Source organism: Lissotriton vulgaris, chromosome 11 (genome assembly GCF_964263255.1).
Source record: "Lissotriton vulgaris chromosome 11, aLisVul1.2, whole genome shotgun sequence".
Lineage (NCBI taxonomy): Eukaryota > Metazoa > Chordata > Amphibia > Caudata > Salamandridae > Lissotriton > Lissotriton vulgaris.
Genome location: NC_141699.1, coordinates 147607753 through 147623338, shown reverse-complemented (window position 1 = coordinate 147623338; position 15586 = coordinate 147607753). Strand labels below are relative to the sequence as shown.

At 47.2% G+C, this 15586-nt stretch overlaps 1 protein-coding gene across 2 annotated transcripts in view; it reads left to right on the top strand.

The window, feature by feature from the left end:
• The window catches only part of MLXIP (MLX interacting protein), a 2166122-nt gene extending 2151153 nt beyond the window's left edge, over window positions 1-14969 (top strand). For both annotated transcript variants that reach the window (XM_086942977.1, XM_086942976.1), the window contains one exon: window positions 14440-14969. In XM_086942977.1, coding sequence (XP_086799103.1) covers window positions 14440-14561 — 122 coding nt within the window. In that variant the 3' untranslated portion in view covers window positions 14562-14969. The remainder of the gene's footprint in view (window positions 1-14439) is intronic.
• Window positions 14970-15586: the final 617 nt, after the last annotated feature.

Below are 15586 nucleotides of genomic sequence, written 5' to 3'. Positions count from 1 at the left end.
GACTATACCAATTTTTAGACAAGGGTTCTTAAATTTCTTTGTCCCGGCAACTAGCAATAGAGTGGGACGACCCTCGGGGGGGCTGATAATTTGGGTACGCCAAATCTTAAATTGCTCGGTAAAGAAAAGGCCTATACCGTCTAACGATATTTTGGCACTTGATTTTATCTGGCAAAATGGCTACCAGCTAACCCTTTTCAATGTGTATGCAAGGGGAGTAGCCAGGGGAAAACCATCAGAGACCATATCGTGCCTAGAGATGAATATTGAACAGCTACCAGACCCCTCACATGTAATAATAGGTGGGGACTTTAACACTACCTTCGAGCCCTTGGGCGAGGAGGATAAGGTCCTGGCTGAAGACGAGGATTCCAAGTGGGGCATACCTCAACTAGACATCCCCGTAATTAAGACTTGGAGCACGGTAGCAATCCAACTGAAAAGTTTTTGTCTCTCAAGAGGACTTAGAGCAGCGAATGGCCGGACAGCGTCAGATTTTATGGGGGAAAATACCTTTGATAATGGCAGATCTGCCAGCAGGATAGACTATATACTCCTAGATGTAAGGCTCTGGGATAAACTGGAAGACATGGAAGTGAAGGCCAAGATTGAAAGCGACCATAACCCGCTGTGCTTGACACTACATACCTTCCATGATATAAATGACCATCCCAGAGAGGACTATATGGTTACACAGGACCTAGTATGTTCTAATAACTTTCGTTACTTGAAGTGGAACATGCTCCTAGAAGACCTCGACAAAATAGAGACCCTGAAGGAAGTAGTAGTGGGTGAAGTCGCTAAGATTAAGTCACATTTTGGGCAGATTAATTTTATAGACTACATGATGGTCGCCCATGAGATACTTTTTACCAAAATTCAAAGCTTCTTTCGCAAAAAAATCTCTACAGGTAAAATGAAGAAACCACAAGAAACAAGGGGGTGGTATGATAAGAATTGCAGGGCAGCCCGAGACAAACTTGGGAAGGAACTAAGAATAGGAAGACCTGAAGCTGTAAGGCTGGCGAGAAACCAGTACAGACAGGTACAAAAGTTGGCCAAAAAGCGTTGGGACGAGGATTGTTGGCAAGAACTTAAGGAGATTTGTGCCTCCAAGGATTCAAAGCGCTTCTGGGCTTCAGTAAAATGGGCTAAGGGTGGCATAGCACCCCAGCCTGTTAATAATGTCGCAAAAAACAGTTGGGTAGAATACTTTCAACCACAGTATGCCCGTAATCTTATGTTTAATAATGTTAGCCCACCTCCACAAGTCTACTACAAAGAACCACTATTTACTGAGAGGGATGTGAGTGTTGTACTAGACTGCATAGCAGGGGGGAAAGCTCCAGGTATGGATGGCATCCCGGCTGACATTTTTTTGTCTGACCGGAAGTCCTGGTGTACCTATTTTACAATGTTGACCAATGCAGTGGCTATGGGAGGGGAAGTCCCTGCCTCATGGAAGGGAGCTGAAATAATTCCCATATACAAAAAAGGTGACCGTTCCCTGGCTAAAAACTATAGACCTATTAGCCTAATTGATACATCTCAGAAGTTAATGGGCCGACTAGTCCAAAACAAACTGCAGCAATGGATTGATGCAAATAACATATTGTCAGTCTACCAAGCTGGGTTTAGGCCCCTAACCAGTAGTATCGACCAAGTTCTCCATTTCTTAACGGTCTATTGGAGAAATGTCACCTTGAAGAAGGGGACATTGTATGCAGCTTTTGTAGACCTGAAAGCTGCTTTTGATTTAGTTCCCAGGGAAAAACTTTGGCAGACCTTGGCGGATGCAGGAATAAAACAGGAGTTGCTTACACTCCTTGTTCGCCTACATGAAAATAACTTTGCAAAGATACGATGGGGCAAGCAAGGAGAGGTAACCGACTCCTTTCCGGTTGAACGTGGGGTACGACAAGGGTGTGTCCTAGCCCCAACTCTCTTCTCCATTTACATAAATGGTATTGTTAATCATCTAGAGAAGATTGCTAGTGACGCCCCCGTAATAGCCGGCTCCCGCGTACCAGTTCTCATGTTTGCGGACGACACATTACTACTTTCCCGCACCCCTAGTGGGCTACAAAAAGTAGTAGATGCCTTTGGTGTATACTGTGATGAAAAGGGCCTAGAATTAAACACCACTAAAACGAAATTCATGTGCCTTAATCAAAAGTCCTCCTTTAAGGGTGTAATAAAATATAAAGGAACACCCCTGGAAAGAGTGGACTCTTTTTCATACCTAGGCATCACTCTGCAAGAAAACATGAGCTGGAATCACCATATAACCACAACTCTTCTAAAATTTAGACAGTTGTCAGGTGCTATTTCGCAGAGACACCGTACCTCCTTGACAAAACCACTGAATTGTGTCATGGAAATTTACTCCATGAAGGTCTTGGGGGCCTGTCTATATGGCTCTGAATTATGGGGTTTTTCAAACTTGACTAATTTGGGCCGAGCGGAAAACAAGTTCCTGAGAGGGGTCACAATGGTCCCCCAAAGTACCCCAATAATTCCATTAAAACTAGACCTGGGCAGAAAATCATTCGTGGACATAGCAAGGCTTCGACCTCTCCTGTATTGGAGGCGAATTATGGTAACCCCTGAGCTAGCCCACTATGCAGCAGCATTGATGGATGTTATCAAGTTCGATCGTTTCCACACTATCCCATGGTTAAGGGAGTTGCGAGGTCTACTTATAGCATTGAAACTGGACGATCTATGGGATAATAAAGACCCATCTCGTTTCCCCTCAAAGGAAAGCCTAAAAGATCTTTACTGGGAGATGATATATTTTGCAATGTTTAGTGACAGCACAAACGTAAAGATAACTTCTCGCTTTTTAAACTTAAAAATGTATCCATCATACGAAGGTTTTTGGGACCTAATTGAAAAACCGTATGATAGGAAACTCTATTTTCAACTTCGCATTGGCACACTACCATTAAATGCATTTAAGAAGCATTGGTCCCAGACATGGGATGAACACTGCCACCATTGTAAAGAGGAAATTGAACACATCTCCCATTTTCTGTTTTGTTGTCCACTGTATTTGGCCCCTAGACGTAAGTGGTTAAAACCGCTATGTCTAAAGTTCGGAACTCGTAGCCAAGCTGAAGCCCTCAGGATACTGGAATCAGATTGTACAACACTACATGTGGTTGGAGTAGCAAAGTATCTTGCATGGTCGTGGCTAATTCGTACCCGTTCACTATTGGCTACTGTATTATAATGGAATCATGTATATCCCCAAGCTGTTTTAAGGCGACAAACTGTATGTTTTTTAATCTATGAAATGTGTTTCTTAAATTGTAATAATGTGATTGTATTTTTATGACTTTTTATTATGTCTTATTCGACATCAAATGTTTAATATGTATTTTTAGAAGTATTTTTATAGGTAGTATTTATTGTACAGGGTTAGGTGAATGCTTTTATGACAAAATGTCGAATAAAGCTTATAAATTGATTGAGTGTTGTTTACCCTACAATAGTTCAGAGCTATAAATAGCTCGACCTAAAAAGGCGGTGTTACAAGATCATTCCATGTCAGGGACCTTTACTGAATAAAGCAATGCATTCTGGGAGTGAGATGCACCTTCCTTAACTTCATGTGAACCAACTTCTCCTTGAAAGTAGGAAGTAGGGTTTAACACAGGATCTCTCTTTAGATATGAATCTGATGTGGTTATTTGAAGAAGTAACTCAGACACTGCACTGCACTCCTCCATTCTTTGGCCCCAGTGATGGGAATCCCACCAGTGAGGACGGTATGCAAATTGCTCTAGCAGTATGTCTCTGCAAATTACAATTAGAGATCATGGTCTAAATTCAGATGTGCTACAAAAAAATGTGTTATACAAAGTGTTATGCACCTGACAGCCAGTTATTCCAAGGAGTTAAATGCTTACTGCTGGCATCGGCGTATCACAAGTTCCAGTCTCAGCAAGACACGCTCAGCCTTCCAAGGATGGCAAACCCTGAGTTAGTTCCGAATCAGCGACCCACAGCAGAACAGCTCCGCAACTCTTCGCTGAACCCTCGTGCTCTTAATACCACGAATTCTGAAATAATCTGACAGATTTATGCAGGAGGTGGAAGACGGTCTGCTACTGTGCGCTTAGCAACTCGTGAACAGTGAGAGCAACTTAAGGGCAGTTTGGCAAGGAGGAAAAGGACACAAAGCTTGCCAGACGAGGGAGACGGCAACACGGAAGGTGGCGTGGGTATTTGGAAGTGTGAAGCATATGAAGGAGTGATCTAAAAAACACAGGCGCTTTCATGAAGTGCTTAAGTAAAAAGAAAAAAATAGATTGCTAGAAGTGTGCAGTGGAAGGCTAGAAGCCAGCAAATTAGACCAATGGCAAAGAGGCTATGCTCCCTGGACAGGCAAGACTGACAGGATGGGGCAAGGAAACGCACCTAATAAGAAACAAGCAATTAGAGTCACATAGCCAATCAACTGTAAGCAGTTGATGGGCTTTAAGCCATTATACATTTTTGATAAACTCAAAACTCGTCCTTTGCACCCAGACAACTTGTGCTGCCTGGCAGGCCCAATCTAAGAAGGAAAGCGCAACTTCCCTGTCTTCTGGTTTCAAAGCGTCACATAGTGAATGAAGTCACAATAGGTCTCAAAACGTAATCAGAAACCATGAAAAGAAGGGGTATTCTGCAGTCCTTATTACTGGCGATTTATTCATCAGAACTACTTTATCGATTTCGTCATACAGCTCCTTTAATACTCCCCTCCAAAATGAAAGTATTCGGGGTAATTAACTCATTATACAAGGCGGAACTTAAACACACAATGCTGACAGGACTGTTCTCTTCTCCACAATTATTGTCCTGAGGTGTAACGGCCACTCACGCACAACTACGCAGACACAAAAACTACACACGGAATCAACGTACATGCACCTATATATAAACGCACAACATACTATACATACAATTATGTACATGCACATACACGCGGCAAACGGTAACAAAGACACACACACGCGTACACAAATGCACAATACTACAGCTTCTTCATAATGCCCAAATACTCCAAGGAGGGATTTAGATACACTGTACCCTTCAACAACTGCTCCAATGTGAGCTCTAAGGCTCAGTGAAGAACGTGCTTCGGTGGCAGCCACTCGCCTGGATACCCGAGTCCGTGATCCGTGGCTGCAGCGGTCAGTGGCAGAAAGAAAGATGGATTTGCGGAGCACACACGCACGTACAGGAAGGGCGGAACCACGGAGAGAATGGGAGAGGGCTGCCTATGAAAATAGTCACCCGCACCTTCTTCTATTTGTACGTTGTGCAGATGAGGCTGCAGTTGCGGTTCCAGCACACGTTAAAAATCATGTTGGAGTGCATGTTGGGCAGAACCACGGAGAGAACAGTAGAGGGGCTCCCTTGAAAATAGTCTCCCGCACCTTCTTGTATTTGTACGTTGTGCAGATGAGGCTGCCGTTGCTCTTCTAGCACACGTTGAAAATCATGTCGGAGTGCATGTTGTCGACGGTGATGAGTGCCTCACCAGTGCCCACGGCAACATGATACGTCACTACATGCTCCCTAGGCACAGCGCAGCGAGCCGTACACGGGCACATTGCCTGCCCCCCTTCGGCAAAGAAATCAACAATAATAGATATCCCCAAGGCGAGCAGCGGAGGCGCTGGGTCGCTAGGCGAGACCTTAAAAAGAGTCTATGATTTTCAGTCAAGACTCTGTTTACAAAGCCATCAAGGCCATGAGAATGGGGGGGCGTGGCCAAGTGGCCAAGATGGCGGTCATACACTAGAGCAGCTCCTAGTGCAATGCCCTGGTTATCCTATGTAATCCCACATAACAGAGGCAGTATCCATAACCAGCATGTTGGCTGCTCCAGCTACACTGACAGACACGACCACGCCGCTGCTGTGCATCGGGTAGGCCGCGAACAGCTGATCCCAAACTGACAGCTTACATGCCACGTTGGAGTGCAGCGACCTTCCCCTGTCGCTGCCGCTGCTACCACCCATCCTGAACCGCGTGCTCCCCTCCCTGCCGCGCTCTGCTGACAGATTACCAGAATCGCAGAGACGAAGAGCCAGAGCCTTTTTGGCCACAATTTAGGTGCCGGGTGTGAGGCGCTGCAGTGTGAGGCCTGACGTTCCGCGCCGAAAGGGCCCGGTGAAGCCTGGAGATGACAGTGGGGGAGCCTCCCTTCCGAGTCCGTGGGCCCCAACTCTTGAGTCGCCCGCAAGAGCTGGGCAATCATGAGGAGATTCGAGGGCTGACTACCTAAGCAGAGGTGAGGAGCAGGGAGATGAGGCACTGCGCCGGCGGGATCCGGGGGTCTGGCGGGCCTAGGCCAGCCGGCAGCCACACGCCGGTGAAGACCCTGCCTTTCTCTTCTCACATCTCCCCCCCAGCCCACCACACCGCATGCAGGCCCTGCATAGCGAGGCCTGCATGCCCAACAGATACTGCCTGCGCCTACGAGGCCCAACACATCCCACCCTGGTGGAGAGGAGCAGAGTGTGCTAGGGGGCCTCTCGGAGTAGGTGCGCACCCCTACCTCGATACAAGAACATATGATGACTCAACTGTGGCTGGACCTTGAGAGCTGAGCCTTACATTATGGCCAGGTGCCTGACCATAACTACACCCCAGCCCTAAGTCTGCGGTCACCAAATCCACTCCACAGACTGCACAGTCTGGCCTGACCGACTGGAAGCTCTGCTTAGGCGTGGTACAGAAGGTTGTAGCGCCGTGCTAGTGGGGCCCGGAGGGTCGTGTCGTGCCTAGCCCCACCTGCGTCGTTCCCCCCCCCCTCCACGGTGACGCACACCACTGTGGGCAGGAAGCGCTGGGGGTCTGCGGACTAGTGGTACCTTACTGGTGCCGGCCCTTCCCAGTCTGATGCTACAGCCTGGCACTGACTTAAGAGATCACTGCACCTACTCTGTCGGACAGAACTGGAGATAGTACCCAGATAACACACGATACAGGGGCCCCTCCTTTGAGCCGGACTAAGCCCCCGGGCCCAGCAGCAGACACTATCGGAGAAGATGGACACGGTACTGAGTGCTGTTGGGAACCTGGGCACGACAATGGAAACAACACGTTCTACCCTTGAAGCGAAAATTGACAAAGTAGCCATAGACTTTACGCTGCTGCATGCAAATTACAAAAAGCTGGCCGACAGGGTGCAGACTCAGGAGACAGTCATCTCGAAATTGTGCACGACCATTAGCTTGAATGCATATAAAGTGACGGCTCTCATAGCCAGAGTCCAGACGCTAGAGGAACGGCTGGATGATGCAGAAGGCTGGTTGCGGCGCAATCATTTACGGGTGGTAGGCTTGCCAGAGGATTCGGAGGGCCGCGACCCAGTACCATATACAGAGCAGTGGATAAAGACCTTTATGCTCGAAGGTGCGTTGTTCCCCCAGTTTGTTGTTGAACGGGTGCATTGAGTTCCACTTCGAAGGCCCCCCTGGGGTGCGGCCACGCTCTTTCTTGATCTGTCTTCTCAATTTCAGGAACCGAGACGCCATCCTGCGGGAAACCCGGTAGTCCTCATACATAAAAGTTGGTAACGCCCACGTCATGTTCTTTCCGGACTATACCGCACTGGTCCAGTGGCGCAGGAACACCTTTCAGTCGGTAAAGAGATGTCTTCAGGAACTAAGCATGAGATACTCCCTCCTGTTTCCTGCCCAACTTCGCGTGGTAGTGGACGGCACCACACACTTCTTTGAGTCACCCACAGACACTTGGATGAAGGAGCAGGGGTTATCTGCTGGCCATCCAGAGATGGGAGCCGTGCCGAAAGCTCGACAAACCAGGCAATGCAGGAGGCGCAGCAAGCATCAGACCGCGACACCACCAGCTTCCCAGATCACACCTCCCAACTTAGAGCAAATCATCGGAGAACGTCATAGGGCCCTACAGGTCACAGCAACACTAGGCGTCCCTTCTCACAGTTCAGACCTGGACACCGATTACATTCAATCCATGGCAGAAGATGAGCACCCCCAGTCGTGGTTGGGGGGGATCCGACTCCCCCCATCTTCCTGAGGTGACACTACAAACTGATGAAGATTTCATTTAGCGCTTGCCGTCATGAAGCGAACTGTAGCCACCGTCGTAAACTGAGCATCAGATGGCGGTCCACCGAACTACACCACCGTGCTGCATCTATCCGGCAGGTAGTAAGCTTCTTGGACATCTGCTGGCCTTCTAGCAGGGATTACACCAGCGACAACTCACAAGGGCACAGCAATGAAGCCAGCTCCAGCAACTGCGACTTGTAACCCCACACTGTATTGACACTTTGATGCAGAATGTACCTGCACAATTTATTTATTTATTTATTTATATTCTTGTATAGCGCTGGAATTCAACCCCCGAAAGGGTATCTCCACGCTTATGCTTTACCAATGATTTGGGTAGGCTTCCGTTGGGGTTCCACTCCGCAGAAGTTTTTCAAGTTCTACTGTTTTCCCTCCCCCACCCCCTTCTCTTGCACTTTGCATCACAGCACACTCCGCATGAGGTTGGGCACTCACATGCTTTACACGCCAACAGGCCGCGACGTCAGTGGAGGGCGGGACACTGCAATTAAACATCAGATATCCTAGTGTGGCACCCATTAACATCATAACATGGAATTTGAGGGGCATCCAAGCTCCCTCTAAGCTCTATGCCATATACTCATCCCTACAGCGTAGGGCCGCTAACATTACGCTGCTACAGGAGTCACATGTCATGCAACAGGAAGCCCCCAGACTCCGCAGACGATGGCGCGGACAAGTGTTTAGTATGAATTTTTCAACCCAGGCGTGGGGATCACTAATCAGGGTCCTAGCCGGCACTACTTTTGTCGCAGAAGTGCTGACTACCGACCCGGAGGGACGATACGCTGTAGTGCGCGGTAGGTTAAATGGGCAGTCTATTCTCATAGGGTCCATATATGCCCCAAATATAGAACAACTAGTCTTCCTGCAAAAACTTTCCAACGCACTTGCACCTTGGCCAGGGATCCCGTGGCTGCTCGGTGGGGACTGCAACTCAGTGCTTGATATCTCCCTAGACTGCTCCTTACCCCCCGCTGACACGCACCCCTGCCTCCTCTAAAGCCCAGGCTTTACGCGGTTGGCTAATGCACTGGTCTCTCACAGACATTTGGTGCGCTTGACAGTGAGACACATGCGTATACTCATTCTACTCCAACGTACATTACCTGCATGTTCAGATAGATCGGATAGTCCGCTCCACCTCGCTACTGCCGTTAGTTAAAACCACTGATTACCTGGGACTCACACACTCCGACCACAACCCCCAGACACTGCAGCTAAGTTGGGAGGCAGACCCCCACCGGTTCCTACCTGGCGCCTTCAGCCGGCTCTCACGTCCTATGTGGTCTACATGTTTCAGTCAGGCCTTTTGTTTACTTCTGGCTTTCCTCAGGACCAATGAGTATGTGTGGGTGAAAAAATAAATTATATTAAGTGATGGGTGTTGTTTATAAAAGTGTCGCACTCGCTAAGGTGCTATACGTGTATAGAGGGGGATTCCCTCTGCTTTAACTTGCTGTTTGCTGTTAAAGCCTCCTGGGTCACCTGGCAGGGGGAGAAGACCGGAATTGCCGATCTGCATGCTCCTTTGACCTATCGTCCTGCTGCGGTGTCCCGAGTGAGGACGTGGGAGCCCATAACTCACTCCGCTGCGTCCGTTTGCCTTTTTATCTGCTAGCAGGGGCCCAGACATTAAAGTTATCCATATACCCTCGGGAACTGGGACCCACTGCATAGCTTTTAAATCACTTTCACACCCACAACACAGCACACTCAGTAAGTATACCAGCTCCTCAGTAATCTGGAGTCGAAGCACACCCGGGACACATTCGGTGTCACTGTGGTGGGCCCGATGATGAAGCATGCCACCAACTAGGTTGGTGGGTGAGGGCTTCACAACCAAACCAATTGGTTTACCGGCAGACGTACACACTGAGTCTCCCAAAACACAACTAAGCTAGTCCTTTCTTGATACTACATATAAACCAGGGGATCCAGACTAGCTTTTCTAGTCCTCTCTCTCCATTTTGATTTGTTGAGGCATTTAAATTAGTCATCAGGGGACATAGTATGGGGATGGTCTGAAACATGCGCAAGCAGCTCACCCGAGAGATAGGGCAACTAGAACAAGATCTCCTACCATGCGAAACCCAGATGGCGTCAGTCTCAGGGAACTCACAACTACGCGAGAAGCAGAGCGAACACCTCATCCTACACGAGCGGCTGCGCTGCCTCAACTACAAAGAACACTCGGCATGCACACATGCACTGTCAGACAGGCCGTGCAGATTGCTGGCCTGGCTGTGGTGGCAGGAGCAGCCCATACACCCCATATGCCTCGCAAGTGGCCCCACAGTGCACACCCAACACGAGATCCATGAGGAGATGACCAAACACTATGCAGCCCTGTATAAAGCCACAGTTGCGCCTGATCGCGCCAGACTGGACAGTTTCCTCTCAGCGATCCAACTACCATCTATCACATCGGAGAAGCTCGAGATGCTGGGCGCCATGATTGAGCTAGAGGAAATCAGAGATGCTATTTCGGCATTAGCAACCCTGGGCCCGGACAGGTCACCATCCAAATTCTATAAGGCATACGTAACAATACTGACGCCACGTCTCCAAGCAGTCTGCACCACCGCAATAGATAACTCCTCCCTCCAACCCTCACTCAATAAAGCGCGATTGGTTTTGTTGCTTAAGCCGGATCGAGATCTCATGGACCTAGGCTCTTACAGGCATCTAGCCCTTTTAAACACCAATTATAAAATACTTGCAAAATTGTTGGCGGAACGGCTAACTCCCTAGGTCCGATCCCTCATGCATGACGACCAAAATGGGTTCATCCCGACAAGCAGTACCTCTCTCAACCTTTGCTGTTTCATCAGAGTTGCTGAATATGCACCGCTGCAGTGGCCCCGTGCAGGATGCCAGATTTTAGACTTGGAAAAGGCATTTTATACCCTGGAGTGGAACATCCTGTTCACGTTGCTGCCGCTCTATGGGCTCGGGGAAGCCTTCATCAAGATGGTCGGGCTTCTGCATGATGACCCATTAGTGAGGGTAAAAACGGGCCTGTATGAGTCAGCACCCTTTAGAGTACGAAAAAAACCACCAGGCAGTGATGCCCTCTATCTCCGTTGCCGTTTTCGCTCACAATAGAGCCGATGGCGGCTATGTTTCGAGCGAGGGGTGCAGACTGGGGGATCCCCAAGGCAAAGGTATACACATTCTCGCTGTATGTAAATGACCTCCTTCTATACCTGAAGGACACACACTCTATCCCAGGTGAAGCAGACAACATCTTAAGCGAATTGGCCACAGTGTCAGGACTGGTAGTGAATGGATCTAAATTCTGTCTTTATGATATCTGGGGATCCAGGTGTAGCATCACCCAACAGATCTGCTGGAGGGGAATCTAAGTAGGGCTATCACATCTATCCGGTCACAAGCAGCATACTGAGGAACGCTACCTCTAACCACCATGGACCGAGGAGCATTAACAAAGATGATAATCTTGCCTTGGCTGCTATATTTCTTTACCAATCAGCTTCTGTATCTTCCTCCCGCCAGTTCGACATGGTGCCCTCACGGCCTGTGACGTGTGCCATCTCACTGATAGTGGTATACAAGACCTTGGGGATCTGTATCATGATGGCCCCATGTCGTCTTTTGCCTCAGTCATTGACACCTACGGAGTACCGCCGAGGCAATTCCTCAAACACCAAGCCCTCATAGAGGCCCTACATGAGCACTGGGGAGACATGTCCATTGAGCCATCCATGCACTTAACCATCCCATACCTGCAAGTGATGGGGAAGGACAGACATCTCATGAAGTGGTTTGCGGCATCTCTGTGGTCTCACACATCAGTGCCGTTACTCTCCCTATGCGCACCCTGGGATGAAGATCTCCAACTCCCTTTCACAGAAGCGGAGTGAGACAGGGTGCTGGAGGGCCTGATAGGTGTTCATACAATACTTTATTACACAGAGAGCTTACCTTACACCAGTGCAAATTAACAAATACGCATCCATCGCTTGCCAGCGCTGTCAAGCTGCCATTGCAGATTTGATGCACATGCTGTGGAATTGTCCGAGGCTTGGGGAGTACTGGGTGTCTGTAGTGTCAGCACTAAGCCACTACATGGGCCGAACCATCTCCCCGACATGGGAGACCTGCGTCTTGCACCTGTATGCAAACAATAAGCGCTTGAAGTCCTCTCGATTTCTGGCACTGGGGCTGATCACTGATCAATGGGGCTGATAAAGAGACTGATCACGAAGCACTGACGCTCGGTGGAACCCCCGGCGGAGCTAGCCTGGAAGCATTCGCTACAGGTCTGGGTCATGGCTGAAAGCGTAGCACTGCGCAGAGAGAACTCACTGGGTCTGTGCAAGATCTCCATTGCGGAGAACTGGAATGCAATACTACTGGAACTCCTGAGAGGTAATAAGGCCTTAGAACCTTACGCTGTCTCTGCGGCAGGCGAATAGAAACGAAACCCCCTCACAAACAAAGTATAGCTAACTCCAGTAGCCCAAAAAATAGAAGAGGTATGCTGCTTACCTAGAGCTGCACTCCGAGTATTAAACACACTATATCACTTACATCCCTCCAAAGGCTTGTAATGACGGGCATTCCAAGAACATATGTTCATCATTACTTCTTTCCTCCCCGCATTTGGGACATTTCGGGGTAACACCTTTTGCAAATTTTGCCAACTTATATAGTGTCCAGTAAATTCTGTGGAGACAAAAAAGGTGGTTCCGCCTTAAATTTGCAGCACATACTGTGGAGTATAGCATGTTACAAGATACTTGCCATAAATTTGTCGACTGCTCTCCCGGCAAGTTCTTTTCCCACAGTGTTGCTGGCAAATTGAAGTCCCCATCAGAGCTGTCCACTAGACTCCAATACCACCTCGCCACCTCTTTTCCACTGGGTCCTCCAGATATTATTGAGGTTTCAAGCGAATTAGATTGTCCCGCGCCTCTCCCATCCGTAAGTCTCTAACTTTTCATTTGCAGGTATTTACATTTAGACAGTCTCCCATCGGTTATCTTCTAGGCCTCCTCTCAAGAGATCAGCTCCCCTTCACCCATCAGCTGCTCCCAAGTTTTTATCCCTGCCTCTTTCAGAGGACATACCAGTCGTTTAACCATTCTGGGGACCCCGGAGAATCCCAAACCAGGGCAAGTTCACTGTAATAGCTTATGTTGACTTCTCTCCTGATGTTAAACCAAACTGTTGCAAAGCTCTGCAGGGTTTTTAGTCCCACCTTTTTAAAATATCGAGGGTCTCCATATTTTTGTATGAACTCCTTCTCACCCCCTTGTACCTCAGATAACTTTGCTTTAAACATTTTTCCAGTTTCTGAGGTGTCTGATTTACTTAATAGACATTTTCCTCCTTTTAAGGAACCAAGTAAAGGCTTCTTGTTTAGTTGATTGAGCTGCCTACAGGAGAGCTTCTTAAGGGCAGCTGGAGCGCTCCCAGTAACTCACGAGCTACTGGTTGGAGAAGCCTGCGTTAAATAACTGTGATTGTGGTCATAACTGTGATGATGGTCGGAGAATGTGTATCTTCTTCACATTCAGCCAAGAGTAAAATCCAACAGGAAACAAAAGTGTCAGCAAGTTAATAGGGTACAGTCTCCCCTTAAAAAAGTAGACATGTTGGCGCCGGTTTTTAAAATACCTACCAGATACATTTCGTCAACAAATGAGCAAAACAGTAAAGAAAATGCAAAGAGGTTCTTGGAAATGTCGAGTATCTTTTGGCTTCACAATGCACCTATACACCGTTTGAGTACCAGGTTCTCCCTTGCCCTCAAACTAGAGGGAACTTACACAAAAGTCCGCTCTGTGTTTTATTTATGCAATGTGGAATAATTTGTGCTATCGTGGGGATACTGCCGCTAACAAACCCCTGCACCTCTGCTTGAATGTACACCTAAATTACATTTTAACCACACCATTTCGCCATTTGTATTACTTTTATACTCGCACAAATGTATGCAATGTTCACCGAACAAACCATGTACGAAACTGAGTGCTTCCTTGCCGTACTTAACCCATTTTCAGCAAAAGGCCTGTACTATTTTATTGTCTTTGTTGATTGCCCAGTTGCCAAGCTGAGACCATAATTTGCCAAGCGGACACTTTGCAAAACTGACCTCTAGGTGGTAGTGTTTTCCAGATATGGAGAACTCAAGAAAAAAACGCTTGTGTTTTACCTGTAGTCATGCCGCCTATTGCCTGATATCAACTGCAAATAAGTATATATTCAATGGTTCCGTTTCTTTTTTCACTTTTGCATAAAAAAGGGTAATAACAATTGCTGTGAGTTTATAATTTACTTTGTGTTGCAGTGGCTTCCAGCAGACTTTTACAACTGAGTACAACAACTTCTATTTTGTCCGATCCTTCAAGTATGCCCGAGCAGGCTACGCAGGCAGTCAGCAAGATGAACAGAAACATCAGGGGAACATAGCGTCAAAAGATCAAGATTTGCACCATTTAAAAAACTAACAAAAATACAAGCTTTAAAGACAATTTACTGCTCTGTGTAGTTGAAAGAAACTCAAATCTCACGATGAGATCCAGCAAGAATTGTGCAAACAGTGACCTCTGTGGTTCCGTGTTGGATTAACCTCAAACCAAGTTTACGCACGTGTTCTATTCGCCTGCTGCTACATGCACAGTCTCTCGTCTGCCATTACATCTGCAAAACCTGTGCACGGGATACAACAAATGTCATATCGAAGCTTTACATAAAAATATACCAAAAAAGAAAATTACTTTCATTGTAATGAAAATGTTATTTATATCATTCAGAACAGATTTCTAGGTTATCTTCCAGAACTGGAAAATGAGATGGACCTAGGCAAATAGTTTTCACAAAAAATGTAATATTCAGGGAAACACCGTGTGTTGCCTACAGTTTCAAAATTATTTCGCAGATTTCCTCAACCAAAGAGTTAATTTACCTAATGTAACATTTCGTAGCAGAATTGTTGTCGTTCTGTAAAAGTAATGTTTTGTTTATCCTTGTAATCACAAAGTGCTGCTCTTACACCCGAGGGGATATTACGCTTAATTTTGAGGGAATTGGGTGAAATAACTGTATCCCAGAACCAAAACATCTGTATAGTCCTCAATCCACAGCAGTGTGTCCAAGTGCTGATAGTTCATTGATGGCTCAGGTCTGGAAATGTAATTCAAAACACAGGTCTCTTAAAAAAAATAAGCAGTCCTTACTTATTCCCTTTGCCTCATAAAAGGAGCTTCTCTTATCTGCTTTCACCCTCCTCCTCTTAGACGACACAAAACTGTATTTTAACGTTTGGTCTTAATCTCCACACTGGTTTGTGAACCTTGAATGTATGGGAGATGGGTATTATAAATAGTCCTATGGTCAATTATATCGTTTTCATGCATAACCCTGGTTCCGCTGTTCAAATACAGGTATCATGTGCAGTTTCATCTGGGTATTACAAAAAAGGGTAAGAGCCTGGT